The 22039-nt window shown below is 44.2% G+C and overlaps 1 protein-coding gene across 6 annotated transcripts in view; it reads right to left on the reverse strand.

Annotated features, from left to right (window-relative positions):
- The window catches only part of hspa12a (heat shock protein family A (Hsp70) member 12A), a 72857-nt gene that overhangs the window by 16825 nt on the left and 33993 nt on the right, over positions 1–22039 (reverse strand). For 5 of the 6 annotated variants that reach the window (XM_085295886.1, XM_085295888.1, XM_085295883.1 and 2 more), the window contains exons 4-7: positions 20687–20873; positions 11277–11381; positions 10192–10308; positions 5313–5484 (exon numbers count right to left, since the gene is read on the reverse strand). In XM_085295886.1, coding sequence (XP_085152012.1) covers positions 5313–5484; positions 10192–10308; positions 11277–11381; positions 20687–20873 — 581 coding nt within the window. Of the gene's footprint in view, positions 1–5312; positions 5485–10191; positions 10309–11276; positions 11382–17662; positions 20656–20686; positions 20874–22039 lie in introns of those variants that run through there. The other variant, XM_085295889.1, reaches the window with a different exon arrangement.

Below are 22039 nucleotides of genomic sequence, written 5' to 3' on the forward strand. Positions count from 1 at the left end.
CCCCGGAAATTGGCGGGTCATTCCCCTCATCCCCAGACTCTGCTTCCTCCTCGGAAGACGTGTCAGTGGGATTAAGGAGGTCCTCGAAGTATTCCTTCCACCGCCTGACAATTTTCTCAGTCGACGTCAGCAGCGCTCTGCCAGCACTATACACAGTGCAGGTAGAGCACCGCTTTCCCCTCCTGAGACGTCTGACGGTTTGCCAGAATCTCTTCGAGGCAGTCCAAAAGTCTTTTTCCATGGCCTCTCCGAACTCCTCCCACACCCGAGTTTTTGCTTCAGCCACTGCCCGAGCCGCATTCCGCTTGGCCTGTCGATACCTGTCGGCTGCCTCCGGAGTCCCACAGGCTAACCAAGCCCGATAGGACTCCTTCTTCAGCCTGGTGGCTCCCTTCACCTCTGGTGTCCACCATTTGGTTCGGGGATTACCACCACGGCAGGCACCAACCACCTTGCGGCCGCAGCTCAATGCAGCAGCTTCGGCAATGGAGACGCTGAACATGGTCCATTCGGACTCAATGTCCCCAGTCTCCCTCGGAATGCTGTTGAAGCTCTGCCAGAGGTGTGCGTTGAAGATCTCGCGGACTGGGGCCTCTGCTAGACGTTCCCAGCACACCCTCACTACGCGTTTAGGTGCACCAGGTCTGTCCAGCGTCCTCCCCCGCCACCTGATCCAACTCACCACCAGGTGGTGATCAGTTGACAGCTCAGCCCCTCTCTTTACCCGAGTGTCCAGAACATATGGTCGCAGGTCTGCTGATACGATTACAAAATCGATCATCGACCTATGGCCTAGAGCGTCCTGGTGCCACGTGCACTTATGGACACTCTTATGTTCGAACAGGGTGTTCGTTATGGCCAAACTGTGATTAGCACAGAAGTCCAATAACAAAGCACCGCTCGGGTTCAGATCAGGGAGGCCGTTCCTCCCAATCACGCCCCTCCAGGTCTCGCTGTCGTTACCCACGTGAGCATTGAAGTCTCCCAGCAGGACAACAGAGTCTCCAGGTGGAGCACCCTCCAGCACCCCCCCCAGGGACTCTAAGAAGGCTGGGTACTCTGAACTGCCACTCGGCGCATAAGCGCAGATGACAGTCAGGACCCGTTCCCCGACCCTAAGGCGCAGGGAACAAACCCTCTCGTCCACCGGGAAAAACCCCAACGTACTCCAGACTGAGACAGAGTCCAGCCCCTCTCCAGGAGACTGGTTCCAGAGCCCAAGCCATGCGTAGAGGTGAGCCCGACTCTATCTAGCCGGTACCTCTCAACCTCACGCACTAACTCAGGCTCCTTCCCCACCAGAGAGGTGACATTCCATGTCCCTATTGCCAGTCTTGGCAGCCGGGGGTCAGTCCGCCAGGGCCTCCGCTCCTGGCCGCCACCCGGCACACAATGCACCCGACCCCTATGGCGCCTCCTGCGGGTGGTGGGCCTGCGGGAGGATGGGCCCATGTCTCCTCTTCGGGCTGTGCCCGGCCGGGCCCCATGGACTAAGGCCCGGCCACCAGACGCTCGCCCTCGGGCACCCTCCCCGGGCCTGGCTCCAGGGCGGGGCCCCGGTAACCCTATCCCGGGCAGGGTAAACTGTTCCCTCGGTGTCCTTTTCATAAGGGTCTTATGAATCGCTCTTTGTCTGCTCCTTCACCCAGGGCCAGTTTGCCATGGGAGACCCTACCAGGGGGCAAAAGCCCCCAGACAACATAGCCCCTGGGATCCCTGGGACACACAAACCCCTCTACCACGATAAGGTAGCGATTCAAGGAGGTTCTTTTGTGTATCCATGGATACACAAAAGAACCAACAATGCAAATGGAAACAAGCAAGGCCAAAATGAGTCTTTGAATGTGGAGTTTGTCTTTATGCAGACTAACAATAGGACTGATAAACCTTGTAAGTCTTCTGTTTTGGTTGTGGTGATGAACACATGCTTTGCACCAAATACAACTTAAATATGTGAGAAAGAACGCACAGAGAGCTCATTGCTGTTTAACATTTTCACTTTGCATCATTGGCACACTGCTTGATAGACTAGAAATGATTCTGTCCTGCTTTTAATGTGGAAGCATAGAAAACAGGCCACATGTTTAACTCGTTCCAGGCCTAATAAAACCATAATTAAAGTCCTTTTGCTCAGATGGGAGGTTGAAATTTCATGTAATTTCACCCCTAATTACTATTGCACAGATTTCGATTGCAAATGACATTCCTATGTTTTGGGTTAGTGGGGGCAACATGAGCAAGCATTTGGTGGTCTGGCCTTAGCCCGCGGAGCCAGCCATGCTCAGCCCGAACGAGCCACATGGTTGTACCCCTTCACACAGGAGGGGCTGCAGGGGACCAGTGCGCTGTGGACCAGGCAGCAGCTGAGGGTGGACATATTGGTGATCCAACCCCCAGTTGCTGAAACTGGTTTTAGATATATGTGACGTCCACTTTTTGGTGGGAGAGCGCCCAAACTGGTGTTTGAGGGCGAGAGACACTGGTCCCACCTGATGACTCGACTGTCTTACTGGTGTTGAGGTTTACATTTATAATCTTAAATGCTTATATGCTGATTATATTGCTTTATATAAGAAAGGCCTAACTCTGAGTACACTCTGTGCCAAAAGTGCTGACAGGAAACTGCATGCGTTTGCAGAAGCGTGGTAACTGCAGTAGAAAGTGAAACCAACTAGGCTGTTTGATCGAAACGTAAAGTGTGGTGTGACGTAGAGAGCAAGTGCATAAATACCTAGGCTTCTGTTTGTGCTTCAGACCTGGGGTTGTGTGTTTTGTGTTCAGGACCACTTCTGAACTGTGTCTTTTTGGCCGTAAAGAATACAAAAGAACCGAATTTAATACTGGGAAACTTTAACACTAATGTGGAGGGGATGTGACTGCAGGGACTGACATGCTCAGCCGTGAAGCAGAGTGTTTTCTATCCAACATCCAAGATTCACCCTGACTTTCCCAACTTTCTGTTGCAGTTTGCATGGCTGACACGCATCTGCAACACTGCAAGGACACTGCCTCTGGACTGGCTGACCCTCTTCAAGAGGGTGTACCAGAGAGTGTGCTGCAACTTTTGGGCCTCAAGCTTCTCAGCCCCCTGGGAGGATGTATGCCAGAGAGTTGGAGAGGATCTATTAGTCAAACCTCAGATTCGAAAAGGAAAGGAGCCATTTCAGGCATCTAACCAGGATGCTTCCTGAGCACATCCTAGGTGAGATTTGCTGGGCATGTCCCACCAGGATGAGACCGGGGAGCAAACCCAGGTCAGACTGGAGCAATTACATCTCCTGGCTGGCTTTTGAACATCTTGGTGTCCCCCAGAGGAGCTAGGAAAGATGGTGGAGAGAGGGAGGTCTGGGCTCTGTTTAGACTGTTGCCCCCGTGACCTAGATACAGTGGGGCAAAAAAGTATTTAGTCAGCCACCGATTGTGCAAGTTCCCCCACCTAAAATGATGACAGAGGTCAGTAATTTGCACCAGAGGTACACTTCAACTGTGAGAGACAGAATGTGAAAAAAAAATCCATGAATCCACATGGTAGGATTTGTAAAGAATTTATTCGTGAATCAGGGTGGAAAATAAGTATTTGGTCAATAACAAAAATACAACTCAATACTTTGTAACATAACCTTTGTTGGCAATAACAGAGGTCAAACGTTTACTATAGGTCTTTACCAGGTTTGCACACACAGTAGCTGGTATTTTGGCCCATTCCTCCATGCAGATCTTCTCGAGAGCAGTGATGTTTTGGGGCTGTCGCCGAGCAACACGGACTTTCAACTCCCGCCACAGATTTTCTATGGGGTTGAGGTCTGGAGACTGGCTAGGCCACTCCAGGACTTTCAAATGCTTCTTACGGAGCCACTCCTTTGTTGCCCGGGCGGTGTGTTTTGGATCATTGTCATGTTGGAAGACCCAGCCTCGTTTCATCTTCAAAGTTCTCACTGATGGAAGGAGGTTTTGGCTCAAAATCTCACGATACATGGCCCCATTCATTCTGTCCTTAACACGGATCAGTCGTCCTGTCCCCTTGGCAGAAAAACAGCCCCATAGCATGATGTTTCCACCCCCATGCTTCACAGTAGGTATGGTGTTCTTGGGATGCAACTCAGTATTCTTCTTCCTCCAAACACGACGAGTTGAGTTTATACCAAAAAGTTCTACTTTGGTTTCATCTGACCACATGACATTCTCCCAATCCTCTGCTGTATCATCCATGTGCTCTCTGGCAAACTTCAGACGGGCCTGGACATGCACTGGCTTCAGCAGCGGAACACGTCTGGCACTGCGGGATTTGATTCCCTGCCGTTGTAGTGTGTTACTGATGGCGACCTTTGTTACTTTGGTCCCAGCTCTCTGCAGGTCATTCACCAGGTCCCCCCGTGTGGTTCTGGGATCTTTGCTCACCGTTCTCATGATCAGTTTGACCCCACGGGATGAGATCTTGCGTGGAGCCCCAGATCGAGGGAGATTATCAGTGGTCTTGTATGTCTTCCATTTTCTGATGATTGCTCCCACAGTTGATTTTTTCACACCAAGCTGCTTGCCTATTGTAGATTCACTCTTCCCAGTCTGGTGCAGGTCTACAATACTTTTCCTGGTGTCCTTCGAAAGCTCTTTGGTCTTGGCCATGGCGGAGTTTGGAGTCTGACTGTTTGAGGCTGTGGACAGGTGTCTTTTATACAGATGATCAGTTCAAACAGGTGCCATTCATACAGGTAACGAGTGGGGGACAGAAAAGCTTCTTACAGAAGACGTTACAGGTCTGTGAGAGCCAGAGATTTTCCTTGTTTGAGGTGACCAAATACTTATTTTCCACCCTGATTTACCAATAAATTCTTTACAAATCCTACCATGTGGATTCATGGATTTTTTTTTCACATTCTGTCTCTCACAGTTGAAGTGTACCTCTGGTGCAAATTACTGACCTCTGTCATCATTTTAAGTGGGGGAACTTGCACAATCGGTGGCTGACTAAATACTTTTTTGCCCCACTGTACGTGACAGAAAATGTACGGATTGATGGATAATAAATCTGAAGAAGCTGATTAGTACAACACAATTCTCAGAGAAGAAGCAAACATAAAGGGAAATGTGAAGACTCAAAAGAAACGAGTTGGTGTACGTTTGAATCGTTTTTGAAAAGTTGTGTAATAATTACCTGGTGATGCTATAAAGAAAACAACATAAGGGAAAATGTTATGATGCCAGTAACAATGTTGCCATCGGAAATCAAACACTGAACATGACTGTGTGCATGTATGAATGAAAACATGCTCGTGGCTTCAGAATAATCTCTTATATCTGTTAGTGAGACATACCTTGGCTCATCCCACTGCCCACATTGTCAGAGGGGCTGAAGCCATTCTGTGTGGTCTGGGTGCCCAGGTCCACCATCTGGTGGAGGCGGAGCTTGCGGCAATAGATCGATGCTGCTTCAGGTTCTAAGGCGATGATCAGCTGCTCAGGGTTTTCCCGGGATACCAGACCAGACTAGACAAGAGCATGCACAACACAATACGCTTCAGCTTTAAAGGACAAGAAAAGGTTTCTTTTGTCTTTTCAGCTTCTTCTACTGTGTCCACATGTAGTATACACTGAGGTACCCCGTGTTTGCTGAATTATTAGTCACAACTGTACCTCACCTTTGACCCTGTGACAGGTGGGATAGGTTACAGCCCCCTGAGAAAATGGGGTTTTCTCTTTTAATCTACAAGATCATCCGGTCTCTTATGCTTTGTCACAATTAAAATATTTACAATTAAAACCTTCCTCTTTTTAGTCTGACACTTTAACTATTTCACAATTTAGCGTATATAGAAGTTTTTCTTCTGGTTATTCGTACATGACTACATCACTCATGAAGAGAGCTGCAACAATTAAAAATCCACTATTTGTTTTCACTGATGCCTAATAAACCCTTTATGGACTGGTCACTAGACAAGCATATGGATTTTTAAATAGAAAAACACACCATCAAGAATAAAAGTTTAAAAAACAAAAGCCAGAACACAAAGCTGGAACAAACACTCTGTGGAAACGTAACACTCTCTGCTTTGCCTTTCATTAGCTTTAGCAGTAAGACCTGTAACAGCGTTAAAGGTTTAGCATAAACACCTCTCTGACAGACTCAACACCAACTTACAACAATATATTGACCAGAAAAAGAAAATACAGCCACCCACCCCCACTAGGTGATGTAACTGATCAGTGGGGACCAGAGAGAAACAAAGTCATTGGTTTTTTGAAAAAGCAAAAGTTTCCTCCTGATTAATTTGATCATGCAGTAAAATTCTATATAGATGGACACATAAGCAGTTTTTTGGTTTCCAGTTCATCAGAACAGTTTTCTTGGCAATGTATAAGGAAGTAAGGAGTATAAATGATGTATTTGCTTCCATGTCTAGCAAAGACATCATTCTAAATTGAATTCTCTTTCTAGAGAGAATTCAATTTAGCTGGTGAGCCTCACCCAGCCTCACCAGCTGGGTGAGGCTGGGATACCATACCTAAACCATGTGTCTTCACATATTCACTGCCAGAGCATTTGGACAGGCGTGCAGGACCATATAACACGGACACAGCTTGCAGCACAGTTGCTGCAGGCTGCTCACCCACACTTCAGAGAGGGCTGATGTGGTCTGGGTCTGGGACTTGCTGACTCCTTACTGCGCCCTAGTTTGTGGTCTGGGATGGCTCAGTCTCTTCTACGTGGGAGGTGGATCTGCTTGGTGTTGGGTGGTTTTTGGGCACCTGCAGCCCCGTTCATGCTGGGATGGCTGGCCTATGGCAGGGTGGGCTGCCCCTTGCCTCTGGTCTTCTAGGGCTCTTGATCTTTAGCCATGGTGCTTCATCTGGGCCTCCCTCTTCTTAGTCCTGGGGTGGACACGAAGTTGTCATTGTGATGTGTAGCCTCGGATCAGTACTCTATGGTCTCCTGGGTCCTGCGGCTCCTGGTTGTGTTATTGCAGCTTCTCACTCTCACTATAAGGATGTCAAAGACATCTACACAAACACTCACACATGTTTGTTGCACATTCTTTCCAGGTCTGTTTGCTGTTGTATATATGCAGCCGTTGGCGACTCATTTCACTTTCTTATTAGTGCACCTATCTTGGAGTGGAGCTAAAAAAGCAAATTCATGTATTTATAGATTATTTAATTGATCATCATCACTACCAGAGTACTTCAGTCTCAGACCGCAGTTGTACTTCTGGTTTTTAGGATTTTTAAAATTAGAATGGGAGGCAGAGCTTCCAGTTTCCAGTTTGGATTAGTGAAACAGGCACACACTCAGCTTTAAAGCTTTCCTTTTAGTTAGTGCTGACTGACCACCTTAATGCTCCAATAGGCTTAGGCTGCTGGCAGGCTTCCCATCATACACTGAGCATTTGTCCTTCACTCACCTGTTTCGACACTACTTTATTTAATCATGAGTAAATATTAAACTCTTGCTCTTTTTCCCGTAGGCCGCCTTTTGTCCTCACTCTCTCTGCTCTAGTTGTTTTATCCTCACCCCCAGCGGGTGCCTCAGTCTGGTTCTACTGGTGTTTCGTTCTTCTTATAGGGGAGTTTTCCTTCCCACTGTTGTTAAACACTGACTTAGAGACTTAGAGCTTTTTATTGTCATTGTGCAGTTTCTTGCACAGCGAAATTGGGTAGCTGGACCACAAAGGTGCAAAAGAAAGAAGAGAAAACAAAATACAATGAGGGGAAAAAAATAATATAAATAAAATAAAAAGGTGGATGGAACATTGTTTGATTATCTCTCTAACAATATGCCGAACTTTAAATACAGAGTTCATTGAGGTGCCTTGTGTTGTGAATCAGGACTATAAGAATAAAACTGAACTGAAAATAAATCTGACTACAGCCGTCCCAAGTTAAATACAATAAAGTTCAATTAACAACTTTTTCTACTCACAGGAAGCAACAGGCCAAGGAATGCAATGAATGCATAACATGGCGATTATACAAATCTGCAATCAAGAGTGAAGAATGTGCTGTGACTAATGCTGCACATTAGCTGTGATATGAAGCAGTGATTAAGAACTGCTGGTGAGGAATGACACGTGCAGTGTAAGCACAGAACAGAAAACTGCAGCTGTTACAAATCACAGTCCACCAAAACAAAGATGAAAGTGATAACGACTGCATCTCACATTTGTGTCGTTGTTCACATTTCCTTTAGTTTTCTTTCCTTACTTCATCTCATGGCTACTTTAAATGCACAAAATCAGCTGCTCTGCTTTGAACAGAAAGTCCAGAGAAGCTGCACTGAAGCAGTTAGAGACGAAAGCAGTGGCTTTACTGTAACTAATGCTGCCACCAATTAAAAGCAGCTGCTGACATGTGGAAAATGTAGGAGCTGAGTGGCACAGTGGAAACCAAATTTGTATTGACCCAAACTTAGTGATCTCCAGCAGGGCAACAACTTTCCCTTCAGCTAACTTTTACTTGGACAGCTGCAGCACATGTGTCCAGCGCATGTACCAGGCGCATTCAGCCATGGTAAATGGACTGATTCTCATACAGCGCTTTTCTACTCTGAGCACTTCACACAACTTACCTCCTTCACTTTTTAATACGCTGTTTCAAATGTCTAACATTTACGTTCCCTGATGGCATCAGAAAAACTTAGGAATAGTACCTTGCCCGAGATATTTGGCATGCACACTGGGATCAAACCACTAACCTTCTGGTTAGTAGGTGACCTGCTCTACCACCTGAGCTACAGCCATACGACGGGTTTGGCAGTCAGAGACAAACATGATGCCGTGGTATCAACAAAGACTCTTACAGATCTTGTAAATGTCACCTGAAACAAATTTAATACCAAAAGTCTGCTTTGTAAGAATTTCCATTTAGTGGTTTGAACAGTTAAGACTTGTTTCAACCAAGCAGTTTGTTGTTAAACTTCAATTTTCCTCATCATCTTCAGGGTTTCCAACAATGTATTTCAAGTCTGACTTGAGCTAATTTATCATCTAAGCATAACATTAAGAAGATGTTTTTACAGATGCAAAGCCTGAAACACTGGTTTTATAACACATGGTCTCAACAATGCATTCAGACGTTGTCCTCTAAATGTGCAAATTTAGTTAGAAGACCTAAATGCCATGTTGCAATACTATACTGCTATGGTAGCCAACGTTTTAAATGCAAGTTTGACAGATTTGTGAGTGTACACTTTATTCAAAACCTAGTGACGGTTTACTCATCGTTGCCAGTGGGTAGCTGTAGCTCAGGAGGTAGAGCAGGTCACCTACTGATCGGAAGGTTAGTGGTTCGATCCCTGACTCCTCCAGTCTGCATGTCAAGAGTGTGAATGTGCATGAATGTAGTTAGGAAGCACTCTGTTTAGAGAAAATTATGTGACTGGGTGAATGTGGCATGCCGTACAGAGCACTTTGAGTAATCTGGGACACTAGAAAAGTGCTATATAAGAGTCAGTCCGTTCACTGTCTGAACAGAGTTTCGTCATGTTACTTTTGCACTATTATGTTCCGGCACATGTCTTGGTTAAGCTACACATTAGGCTGACATCAGGGGCCAGAGCTGAAACTGGTCTGGGCCAGCACAGGGCCAGCAGTGTGTCTGCAACTGGCCCGTGGCTGCACACAACTTACACATGGCCCATATACCGCAAAGAATGACGGCCCTTTGGTGGCCCAGATCAGGTTTGCCAGAGGTAATCCACACATGGGCCAGCACAGGACCACCAGCGTGTCTGCAACTGGCCTTGTGCTGGCCCATGTGTTGGCCACCTCTGGCAGACCAGATCTGGGCCACCAAAGGGCAGTCATTCTTTGCGTTATGTGGGCCATGTGTAAGCACATTGTGTGGGCCAGATCGGGGCCATACCAATTTTGCTATGTGGGGCACACCCAACATCTTCTAAGTGAGGTGTTTTTGCCATGTCCAGCTGGCAGGAGGATTTTTATAGATTCGGGACACATTAGAGTAATTATATCTCTGGAGTGACCTCAGTGTACCCCAAGAAGAGCTCCAGGAAGTGGCCAAGCAGAGGGAGGTCTGGATATCTGTGATTAGATTTTAGCCCTTGTGACTGGGAACCCAGATAAGCAGCAGAACATGGATGTATGGATTTACAGGTATGGATACAACGACACTCAACAGTAATTCTACTTAATGTTAAAATCACCACTACATTTGTGGGTGAGTGGGGGAAGAGTCTACCTTGTAAGCAGCTTCCCTCATGAACTGCTTTGCAGGCATTTTCCAGATGGCAGGAACTGTGATCACCCATCTGACATCACTGTTGTCAAACTCGCCGCCTGTCTGATCACTCAGCTCCTGTTGAAAGAACATTTAAACGCGCCATTTAATCCTTATGCATTTCAAGTTGCTATACATCAATACAACCATTAAAGCCCAAATTTTAATAATATGTATGCATTAAGTGCATAGTAATTACATAAATTGCAAAAAAGTGCAATAAACTACAAAAAAATTGAAAATTGTTTTTTGTTTTTTTAACATATATTTCTAGTTAGAGAAATTTAAGAGGCTTATCCCTCAAAACTGTAAATACAAAAAAGTTGCACAAACTAGTTTCCCACCACAGGAAATTTATTTTGAGTGTCTTCATAGTTTTATTTTTGAAATAAACCAATTTTCATATGCTGCAGGAAAAACGAAAATAAATATTATAATGCAAATTTGCAAAATAACAGCATATGCATCAAAATAAACTATTTCCAGCAGTGCAATATGAGTCCAAAGCATCCCAGAAACGACACAGAAAGTCATAAAGTCAAACATAACTTTTAAAAACACCAGTATAGGCTTATGAGGCCTTGATGGTAAAAAACTACATTTCCGCAAAATGACGTCACTTCCGGTTTCGGGCAGGTCATGGCGGACATGCGACAGTTCACGCTAATGGACGTAGGAAGTGTTACAAACAGCTGATCGGATCGGCAAAGCGTGTTTCTGGAATATTATGTTTTTGTTGCTGCAAGTGCTTTTTATGCAGTTTTTGCAAAGCTATATGTGGAAGGAAACCGTGACCGAGGACAAGCTGATGGCATAAGATCTAAGTACAACTCCTCCGGTTTCATATGCAAAAAAAATTATTGTGCTAGCTTACGTGGTTGCAGTGCTACCGGAATTTAAAAATAGTTACGCAAAATGGAGCGTGCCCGCTCCGACCGGCTTTAAAGGGTTAAATTCTACACATCTTCCAATGTTTGTCAACAGAAGCTTAATCAAAGGAGAAAATATTACTTTGCATGAGTAAGAGAACAGAAAACATGTGTTACCTTCAGTGCTTGTTCCTTAAAGAAAGCCAACGCATAGGCAAAGATGTCCAGAGCTTTGACACGCTTCCCATTAGCTGCATGGAGGTCAGTGTTGATGGACAGGTTCTGATTGCAGAGAGAAGACATCACAGTCAATATATCACTGCTAGTTTCTTTTCTATTCCCTTTGTGGATTGTCCACACGCATCTACTACCACGCCACACTGTACAATCTACTCCATACATTCTTAACGACCTCTCATCCATGACCAATTTAGACGTATCAGTTATTGTAACATGCATGAGTCACGGGTAAACATCTAAACTTGACAAAAACAGCTGGGGTAAATGGTAAATGGCCTGTATTTATATAGCGCTTTTCTAGTCCCTAAGGACCCCAAAGCGCTTTACACAACCAGTCATCCACCCATTCACACACACATTCACACACTGGTGATGGCAAGCTACAATGTAGCCACAGCCACCCTGGGGCGCACTGACAGAGGCGAGGCTGCCGGACACTGGCGCCACCGGGCCCTCTGACCACCACCAGTAGGCAACGGGTGAAGTGTCTTGCCCAAGGACACAACGACCAAGACTGTCCAAGCCGGGGCTCGAACCGGCAACCTTCCGATTACAAGGCGAACTCCCAACTCTTGAGCCACGATCGCCCAAAAAGTGTCTGTCTGTGAAGTGACACCAACTATTCTGACACTGAAGGACTCACAGCCATTGGATGCACTCAGTTTCATAATGTATGTAAAAAAAAGGTCTATCAGATGTAACAGCATGTTTCAAGTAGCCACATATTTAAGCTCATGGTGGGCTGAATGGCAGTGGTCTTTTTTTGGATTTTCAAACTTCACATGGCTCACGTCTGTACCTGTACTTGCTGGGAAAAAAATAGAAAGTGAAACATTTTGACATATCCCTATAGTGGGCCTATAACTCAGAAAACTCCTAATCATAATAATATTGTACAAAAAACAAGCCGATTATGAGAGACTCAGATGGAGGGACTCCCTGAATATCCACGTAATGATCCTTTTACTTCAGTAACTGTTGACTGTGGGAGAAAAGTGTGTTGTAATTATGAGCAGTAACGGGCTCTGAGCCAAAAGCCATTGGCAGAAATACAGAGCACAGCAAAAATATTTGCCCCCTGGTTATCTCTTTATTTTTGCATTTCTCACACTATGTTAGACACGTTAGCCGTTGATGTTAACGCAATTTAGTATCCAGTATACAGAACTGTTTTCTGTGAAAAACAAAGTGAAGGTGCGCCCAACTTATTTGAACCTTTGGCTTCTATAATATGTGGTTCTATAGGGCTTTGGAGTTGACGTAAAGCCGCAATGCATTGTGGGAGCGCGGCACTCTTTTAGCAGGCCATGAATCAAAACAAACACAGATTTCAGCACAAGACCCCTGCTTGGTTTTGCTGGCGTGCAGGGAGAGTCGCAGCTTCAGTGATGCATGCTGTACTTGCTACAAGTTTGGACACACCAGTGTTGTGAATCGTGTGTGTAACCTCGAAAAATCTGTGTCTACTGTGCAAACAAGATCTTACACATGAAGAGGACGCACGAAAGGCCTACACCGAGACAATGGCAGCAAAGTTTATGCGGTTTTTTAGTGAACACAAATTTTCCAGAACTCGGAGCATCTCCAGACGGACTCACAATGTGTGACTGTTGTGGGAAGATGTATCTGGAGATTAACTGTCCACAGCATAAAGCAGGCATTGGCTGCACAGGACACAAACTTCTGCCTTCGGCCACAAAGAGAATTTGCTGTGATACGCATCTTCCCTGATGTGGATTTCTGGGAACCGCGTTTGAAGAAAGCACAAGACTTCTTCCAAAAAGTGTGTCCTCCTGAACTAGTGGGAAAATATTTCTCAAAAGAAGGGCTGCTCTAAATAACCAATAGTGTTTTATTTTGTGGGTCACGATTGATGCCAGCTGTGCGTAGCCATGTTAATAGTTTGCATTTCAAGTACATCTGAACAAGTCTTGAATAAAAAAACTAAAAAACATATGTCCTTTCCGTTTTATTGAAAGCACTTCATAGAAAGTTACATGGGTTACAATGAACTGTACAAACAACACAGCATTTTAAAGAATATTTAATAAGAGCAAGTTTCATTTCACCGAGGTTTGACAACCACACTTGGGCACATATTTATCAAAATGCAGCAAATCTTAACTATCTTATCCAGCAGCACACCAACAGAAATCTATGGTAGAGAACTCCATATCAGCTCGTCTCACCGCTGCTATCCAGGCCTGACGTCTTCTTTTGGTAATATCCGATACATGTGATGCCTGACGTTGCTTCTAGAAGGGGAAACGATAAAAAGAGAGCCCATTTTCCAGCTTATTCCCTTCCCGATTGTGCAATCTAACACTACAACCAACAACACGCCAAGTACGAACCATGGCTCACATTATCCGTGTGCTTTCACCCTTTGTTTGGCATGTTCAAATGGCCCCTTGACCAAAACTCCTGGCCACGCCCCCTCCCGTGACATCAGGCTCCAAAGCCCTATTGCGTGCAGTGTACATAACCTAATGTCAGCTAGATCAATATTAAAATGTATAATATTGTTAAAGTCACTAAAATTTGTGACGTGAGCTCTATGTCTGCTTGTGAAACTCAGAAATTCAGTAGAGCTGATATGTAGCTATATTAAATATTCACATAAGTATTTTAAATGTATAGAAATGTTTTAAATGAATGAACGTGTGTCTTTGACCGTTATTGTGTAACTTACTTTCAGACTAGTTAATCATAGGGGATAGACATAGGGGATTTCTGCGGATTTCTCCTGTTTCTTTCCTTGTTTTTACTTCTGTTGATTCTCCTGATTCTTTTCCAGTTGCTGACCAAACACAAAACCATCCACTGAAGTGCACCATACTTCCCAGCTGACTGGCAAGTTAGGGATTCATAGTTTTCGAGATTAGCTTCTGATTCTGATCTTTTCCATATCTCTCGAGGAATACTGGATTTAGGTGAGGAGCGTTCTGCAGCAACTACTGGGAAATCGTTTATATGTGAAATCAGAAAAACGTAAGTTTCATGCCACCACTGTCTCATTCATGGGTCACATTTTGGCCAGGGGGCAGGTGACGTCCCAGAGTCTCGAAAACAGCTCCAGCGTTTTCTAGTGTTTGCCAATTCCCACAGGTAATTCATAAGAAACTACAGCCAAGTCGCCGCTCCGCTCCCTTGGTTCGCTTCACTCAAGGTACCGTTCACCTGGTCCTCCCACCACCTGGTTGGTGTAGGGGCATACTGTCTCACAGGTCTGATCCCCAAGGCAAACTCCAGCCGAGCGCCTTTTTCTCCCACCGCAGAACAAAATTATGATGTGGGAAATATCCGTTGGGTTATGGATGTGCAGAGTTGGCCCAATGGATAACCGCTGTTATCTATTGGGCCCATTGGGTTATCCAAGGTTCGTGTGCCACCCAGGAGTGAGAAGGACAATAACTTTTCTCAGACAACATTTCTGGTGGCCATCCCTAAACAAAGATGTGAGAGAGTCTGTTGCCATTTGTCCTGCCTGCGCCTGTAACAAGTCCTCCACCAAGCACCTCAGGCCTACTCCACCCATTAACCACACCAATCCAGACCGGCAGTGAGCGAGAGCTTGGCATCCTAAGTTTTTAAGTGTTTAAGTTCTTATCGTTTCTTTTCGTTTCTATCGCTGGCATGTGTTTTGGTTGAAGGAAGTGACAGTTTTCTTACAAAGTGACGCTCCACAACAGTGAGAACATCATGGATTCTTTTTTCTTCATTGTGGTTGGATTTCTACTGTGCTGGCTTGTTTCCGATGATGTGGGCGAGGCCGTGAGTCAGCTGAGGATTGTTTGCTCCCGCGACGAACTGTTAAAACTTGATGGTAAGGACCTCACCTCATGTATGCCGGATTTTATACATAGAGACTCTAACAGAACGAGTGAGAAGAGGAAAAGAGGGAGACGTGGAGGTGTTAAATTGCGTCTGAGGAGACAACAGGTCAGTCGGTTTCCCCTGCCGTCTGTTATCCTTGGAAATGTTCAGTCTCTTAGGAACAAGCTGGATGAACTCCAGGGAAACGTCAGGTTCCAGCTGAGTGATGGCTTTTTCCGAGACATGGCCGACGGAGCTGGACCAGGACGCCGATTTTTCAATTGACGGTTTTGGAGCTCCCTTTCGCCGGGATCGGGATGCACGGGTAACAAGGAAATCTCAAGGAGGGGGAGTATGCTTGTATGTGAACAAACGTTACTGTAGCGCTGTGACTGTTAGAGAGTGTATTTGTACACCAGATGTTGAACTTTTATCCGTGTCGCTGCGCCCTTTTTATCTCCCTCGTGAGTTTCCACAACTTTTTATTACCATAGCTTACATTCAGGGCTCACCCCGCCTCCACCTGCAGCATCATCTCAGACGTAGTGCAGAAGCTGCAGGCGGTCTCTCCTGACGCCCAAACTTTATAATGGGGGACTTTAACCATGTCTCTCTTGAATCAACTTTGGGCAATCTGTATCAATATGTATCCTGTCCTACCAGACGGGATAAAATGTTGGACCTTTGTTACGGATCGGTGAAGAATGCTTATAAATCCCTCCCGCTTCCTCCTCTGGGATCTTCTGACCATAACTGTGTGCATCTTCTGCCCATCTATAAAACTGTCTTAAAACGAGAGACAAAGGATGTTGACATATGGTCAGAAGAATCTGTGCTTACAGATTGGGAAGTTTTTATTCAGTCTTGTGGAGATGATCTCGACGCTTTGGTGGATGTTACTAGCTCTTATGCAATATTTTGTAAAGACATGATTATACCCCGTAAGCGCGTTAAAGTCTACGCTAACAATAAGCCGTGGGTCACTAAAAGCGTCAAATCCTGTTTAAGGAAAAAGAGACAGGCCTTTAAAGAGGGGGCTGTTACCGATTTTCAGACAGCCACCAAGGACCTGAAAATCGAGATCTTGAAAGCAAAACAGAGCTACAAAAACCTTCTTGAAAGCAAATTTGCTGCAAAAAATTTTGGGTCTGCCTGGACTTGTATGAAAACCATAGCAGGGTTTCAAACTCCTCAGAGCAGCAGTCAGGTCATTTTAGATGGTTTTAATTCAGACAGAGATTTTGCAAATGCCTTAAACATGTTTTATGCTCGTTTTAGTTCTTCTGATTTTAGCGAGGATATTTCTGAACTGAAACAGAAACTGAGAGATACTCAGCACTTTATCATTGAACTCAGCGATGTTAAAAAGGCCTTTCATACTGTCAATGTGAACAAGAGCCAGGGTCCTGATAATATTAGTGGCCGCCTAATTAAATCTTGTGCTGATGAACTCAGTCCTATATTTCAGGTTATTTTGAACAAATCCTTGCAAACACAACATGTGCCCTCTCTTTGGAAAGAAGCAGTCGTGGTTCCTGTCCCTAAATCTAGTCGTCCAACAATTCTAAACGACTTCAGGCCTGTTGCCTCACTTCAGTTGTAATGAAAGTCTTTGAAAAAAATCATCAGAAATGTGATTATGAAAGAGACTGAACATCAGCTGGATCCAATGCAGTTTGCATACAGGCCCAACAGAGGAGTGGAGGACGCACTTTTGACTTCACTAAATCTGATTCTTAAACATGTAGAGAGTAAAGGGACTTTTGCAAGACTTCTTTTCATTGATTTTTCTTCGGCTTTTAATACAACACAGCCCCATATTTTAATTAAAAGACTTTTAGAACAGTTTGAAATCAGGAAAAACCTGCTGGGCTGGATTTTAGATTTTCTAACTGACAGGTCACAAAGAGTGAGAATAAATGGGGTTCTGTCTGACCCAGTGTTCTCCTCCACAGGTTCTCCTCGAGGGTACGTCCTATCGCCCTTATTATTCACTCTCTATACAAACATGTGTCAGAGCAGACATGAAAACAGGGACATTAATACTAATTAATACTTGTTAATACTTGTACAGCTGCTGTTATTGTGTATATATTTATTTATATTTCTTCATACATTCTTATATAGTTCTATATTGTGTATTTTGTTGTACAGTTATTTTATTTTCAACTTTAATTTATATATTTTATCTTATTCTTTCCCAGTTAAATTTACCCTTCATTCTAATTTGTGTTGTACAGTTATTTCATTTTTAACCTTAATTTATATTTTATTCCTTCCTAGTTAAATTTACCCTTTTTAATTTTTCATATTTATTTCCTATCTTATTCATAGCCTTTTCCTTTTTTGTTTTCTTTAGGTCACGAGCAGTTGTCCAAGCATTTCACTGCATATCGTACTGTGTATGACTGTGTACGTGACAAATAAAATTTGAATTTGAAATTTGAATTATTAAATATGCAGATGACTCTGTTATTGTCAGCTTACTGAAAGAGGGTGAAACTAACCACGGTCCAGTCATTGATGACTTTGTTCAGTGGTGGGAGGAGTCTCATCTCCAGCTGAACATATCTAAAACAAAAGATATGGTTGTTGATTTTAGGAAACAACAAAATGGGCACGGAGTCACTTTAACTAAAGGTCAGAAAATAGAGCAAGTACAATCATATAAATATCTTGGGACCATAATCAATGAAAAACTGAACTTTGATCAGAATTGCAAATCAGTTTGTAAAAAGGGTCACCAGCACCTTTATTGCCTTAGGAAACTTGCTCATTTCCACATTGACCAAAACATTTTAACTTCGTTCTTTTATTGAGTCTGTTTAATCCTTTTGTTTGGTGGCATGGTTCGGTCAGACCTCTGTCACAGAGAAAAACTCACTGAATCAGATAGTGAGATGGTCCAGTCGTCCGATAGGTGAGCCACAGTCTTGTTTAGCCTCCCTGTACTCCAAGCAGGTACAGAGGATGGCTTTATCAATCCTTAAAAATGGTTCCCATCCGCTAAGGGGTGAATTTCAGCTTCTTCCCTCAGGACGGAGGTTTCTATTTCCGAGATGCAGGACAAAGCGTTATAAAAACAGCTTTGTCCCCGTTGCTGTCACTGAATTAAATAAGAACTGTTTTTGATTCGAAATATTAAATTACTATATATGTGCCACAGTGAGGTTTATATCTTTATTAGGTCTGTGTGTTTTTGAAGGGATGCCAAATGCAGTCATTTTTTCTGTAAAGCAAATTTAGCTATGGGTATGAATAAAGTTACCTTGACACCACACCGCCCTTGGTCACACGTAGGCTTAGATTTCTTCACCGTCTCCCTGCCTCTTCGGGGAGGAATGTCATTCTCACCATCGTAGAGAGGTTCTCTAAATCAGCACAGTTCATTGTACTAGAAAAATTGCCCACTGCCATAGAAAATGCTCAGCTATTAGTCGATCATGTTTTCAGACTCCACGGCATCTCTCAGGAAATAGTTTCAGATCGAGGTCCCCGATTCACTTCACAAGTTTGGAAAGCATTCGGCACAGCTCTGGGCGCCAGAGTCAATCTGAGCTCTGGGTACCACCCACAAACCAACAGCCAAACAGAAAGGCTAAATCAGTGCGTGCTGTCACATAACCCCTTGTCCTGGTCCACCCTGTTATCATGGATTGAGTACACACATAATTCACTTACCACTTCTGCTACTGGTCTGATCCTGTAATAAATGCATGAACGAGTTTTTCAGCGTCACTCAGAGACAGGATATTTCTAACTTTAAAGATGTTGCACAAATGGAAGAAAGCAGTCTTACATATTTGTTTAATATGTGCGTTGAAGGACATGTCCTGGTCAAAAATGACTCCAAGGTTCCTCACAGCGTTACTGGAGGCCAAGGTAATGCCATCCAGAGTCAGGTACTTCTGATTAGAGACCTTAGTTTTCACAGGAGCTACAGTATCCAGAGTCGTACGTAGTGAGGAGGTGAAATTATTAACAAGATAATCGACCTCTGTTGGGGTAGCGTTCAGATAGCTGCTCTGCTCTATGTTGGTACAGGGCATTGAAGATGATAACAGTGGGTGGATTATATTCTTAAACTTAGTTACAGCGCTTTCAGAAAGACATCTACTGTGATAAAGTCTACTCTCCACCGCTGTGTAATCAATTATTGTAAATGTAAATGTTATCAGGAAATGATCAGACAGGAGAGGGTTTTCAGGAAACACTGTTAAATGTTCAGTTTCTATGCCGTATGTTAAAACAAGATCTAGAGTGTGATTAAAGTGGTGGGTGGGTTCTTTTACATGTTGAGAGAAGCCAATTGAGTCTAATAACAGATTAAATGCCATGTTGAGGCTGTCATTCTTAGCATCTACATGGATGTATGGATGGATTCAGAATTTGGATTTCGTCCACTATCACTGCCTTTCACCTGCCCAACGTTTGCTTCGGAGCTCTGGATTTGCAGCTCGGACCATTCCTGCTACAAAACCACTCACTCGGGTTAACGACTCCTCCTCCCAACGGGAAAAATGCCTATATGGGGTTTGGTTGAAAGGGCAGCTGCCTACACAGAGAAGCCCAGACCTCCCTCTCCCCAGCCTATACAGGGGAACACTGTTGCATTCGGACATCTTCGGACACCTGTTGGGACATCTCGCCCACTAGGTGCGCAGGTGGCATTCTTATGAGATGCCCAGACCACCTTAAATGGTTCCTTTTGATGTGGAGGAGTAGCAGTTTTACTCTAAGGAATCCATCGACCCTCTGGAGAAAGCCATTTCCACCACTTGTATCCACGATCTCATCCGTTCCGTCACTACTCAAAACTAATGACCACAGGTGAGGGTAAGGCTTAGGGGCAACAACTCATCACCGATTGGGAATGGGCACACCAACCTTTTCTTGCTGAGGACCCATAGCTTCTGAAGGGGCTGATTCTCATTCCTACCATTTCACACTCCACTATGAGCCAGTGCAAGCTAGAACACATCACCTATAAAAATCACAGATGAGATTATACGGCCACCAAAGTGAAAATCTTTAAAAATACTGGTGGTCGCCTGTAGATACGCCTATGGTGTCAATTTCAAAATTGCCTTGCTCTTGAGCTATTCCTTTCACAAACTTGGGTGTCCACACTGAACGCCCTGAGCAGTAAAAACTGCATTTTGTATTTACTTGGTTCATCTTTGTCTGATATTAAGATTTGTTCGATTAGCTTGCCCGAACAGCAGGACCGTCACATTTTCCATCAGATGAGTCACTGAGTGGTGACGACGGAGTGTGCCTGTGCTGATCCCGCCTGGAAGAAGAGTGACCTAACGAGCCGCTATGCTCATGATGTAATGTGCGTATATGCTACAGTATGTGTTGGGCAAAATACTGAACAATGAATGACTCTGAATTCCTCTGTTTTGTATATTAGTGTGTGATTTTAAGTAGTATGTATAGAATAATGCTAATGACTGGCTATCCTTACTGTGAAGCAGTATGAGTGGTCAGGAAGACTAGAAAGTGAAATTTAATGTCAGTGTTCTTACTGCAGTGGTGTGGAGCTTCATTTTGAATTTTTCAAGGTAAAGCCAGTGTTTGGATTCGCTGGGGTCCAGGTCGTGATAGAAGTCACGAGCCGCATAACCAAAACTGTGGAACTTCCTGTCTGGAGTGAGAAGGATGGTGGTCGGGGTCTTCTGATTGGATACGCCTGGGTCCCCACCCTCCCAACGCCTGGAAAAAAACGACAGTTATCAATATATGTGCAGTAAATCTGCTTTTAAGTGAATACAGCAGCTAAACTTGTTAACGATTGTCACAGATGTTGGGTAAGGACTGATTATCCAGGAAGAATTAAGCATCATTCCACAACTCACGGCAAACTTGTAAATAAACCTTTAACTCGTTCTTTGAGTTCTCTGAGGCCTTATGAACCCACTGGCTCACTCACACGGCACGTATGGACAAACAGAGGACTTCTATTATTAGGGCCCTATTGTTCCTGCGCCTCTAAACCTTAAAGTGTGAAGGCCCTGTTGTAATCACTGTTTTATTTTCTGTCTTTCACTGCCTTTTTGAAGGATTTAACATACTGACAAACTCATTAAAATTTGCACATGCCTCACACCTGTTCAAAGTTTTTTTAATTATAAGTTACGATCTTGCCATAACCAGCCACTGTACTTTTGGGATTTTATCGGCTTCATATTTGGTCAGTCTAAACCACAGCCCCTGAACACATTTCAACTGATTTATTTGACAGAGGGCACAGCGCCACCTAGTGGGAACATGAAATGCCATGTTTTACACTTCGGGGTACAGTTTTGAGGTGGTTGACCCCAGCTACTTGAAATTTGTCCAGGAAAGCCTTAAGGAGTTGGTCTTTGGTCACATGTTTTCATCAGACTTTTGATGCACTTCTCCTCCAAGGTTGAGCCCATCCACCTCAAAATCACACAAAACAAGCAGAATGCGAACACTTATCGTTTCCACAGTTGCTTTCTTTAGTATTTTTAGACCTCTTTCCCTGTTTTAGTAAAGCCAGTGACTCTAGTCTCTGCCCTGGACCTGTGATTAATTGTCCTGAGGAAAAGATTAAATAAACCTTGCATTCCTGTGAACCTTCCCATCTCTTCAGTCTGCTTTTGGCTCCGCCTTTTCCCCTTTGGCCTTCGGACATATCCAAGCTAAACGCTTACAAGTGTTTTCATTTTCCTTTATATAATTTGTCTGCAGCGACTGGTTCTACCGGAGGACCAGCAGAATTTGGGCACAAGTACAGATCACACTTTTTAAAATAGCAAATTTCCTGCTGTTTGTAAATGCCAGCAGGCAGTGTTGGAGCAGCTTGGAAAAATAAATGCAATCCCTGGTGACGACGAGTCTAGACAAAGGGCTGT

This window comes from Mchenga conophoros, linkage group LG13, assembly GCF_057382185.1.
Source record: "Mchenga conophoros isolate Kocher_MC1m ecotype Shallow Benthic linkage group LG13, M_conophoros_male_GT1.1, whole genome shotgun sequence".
NCBI classification, from domain to species: domain Eukaryota; kingdom Metazoa; phylum Chordata; class Actinopteri; order Cichliformes; family Cichlidae; genus Mchenga; species Mchenga conophoros.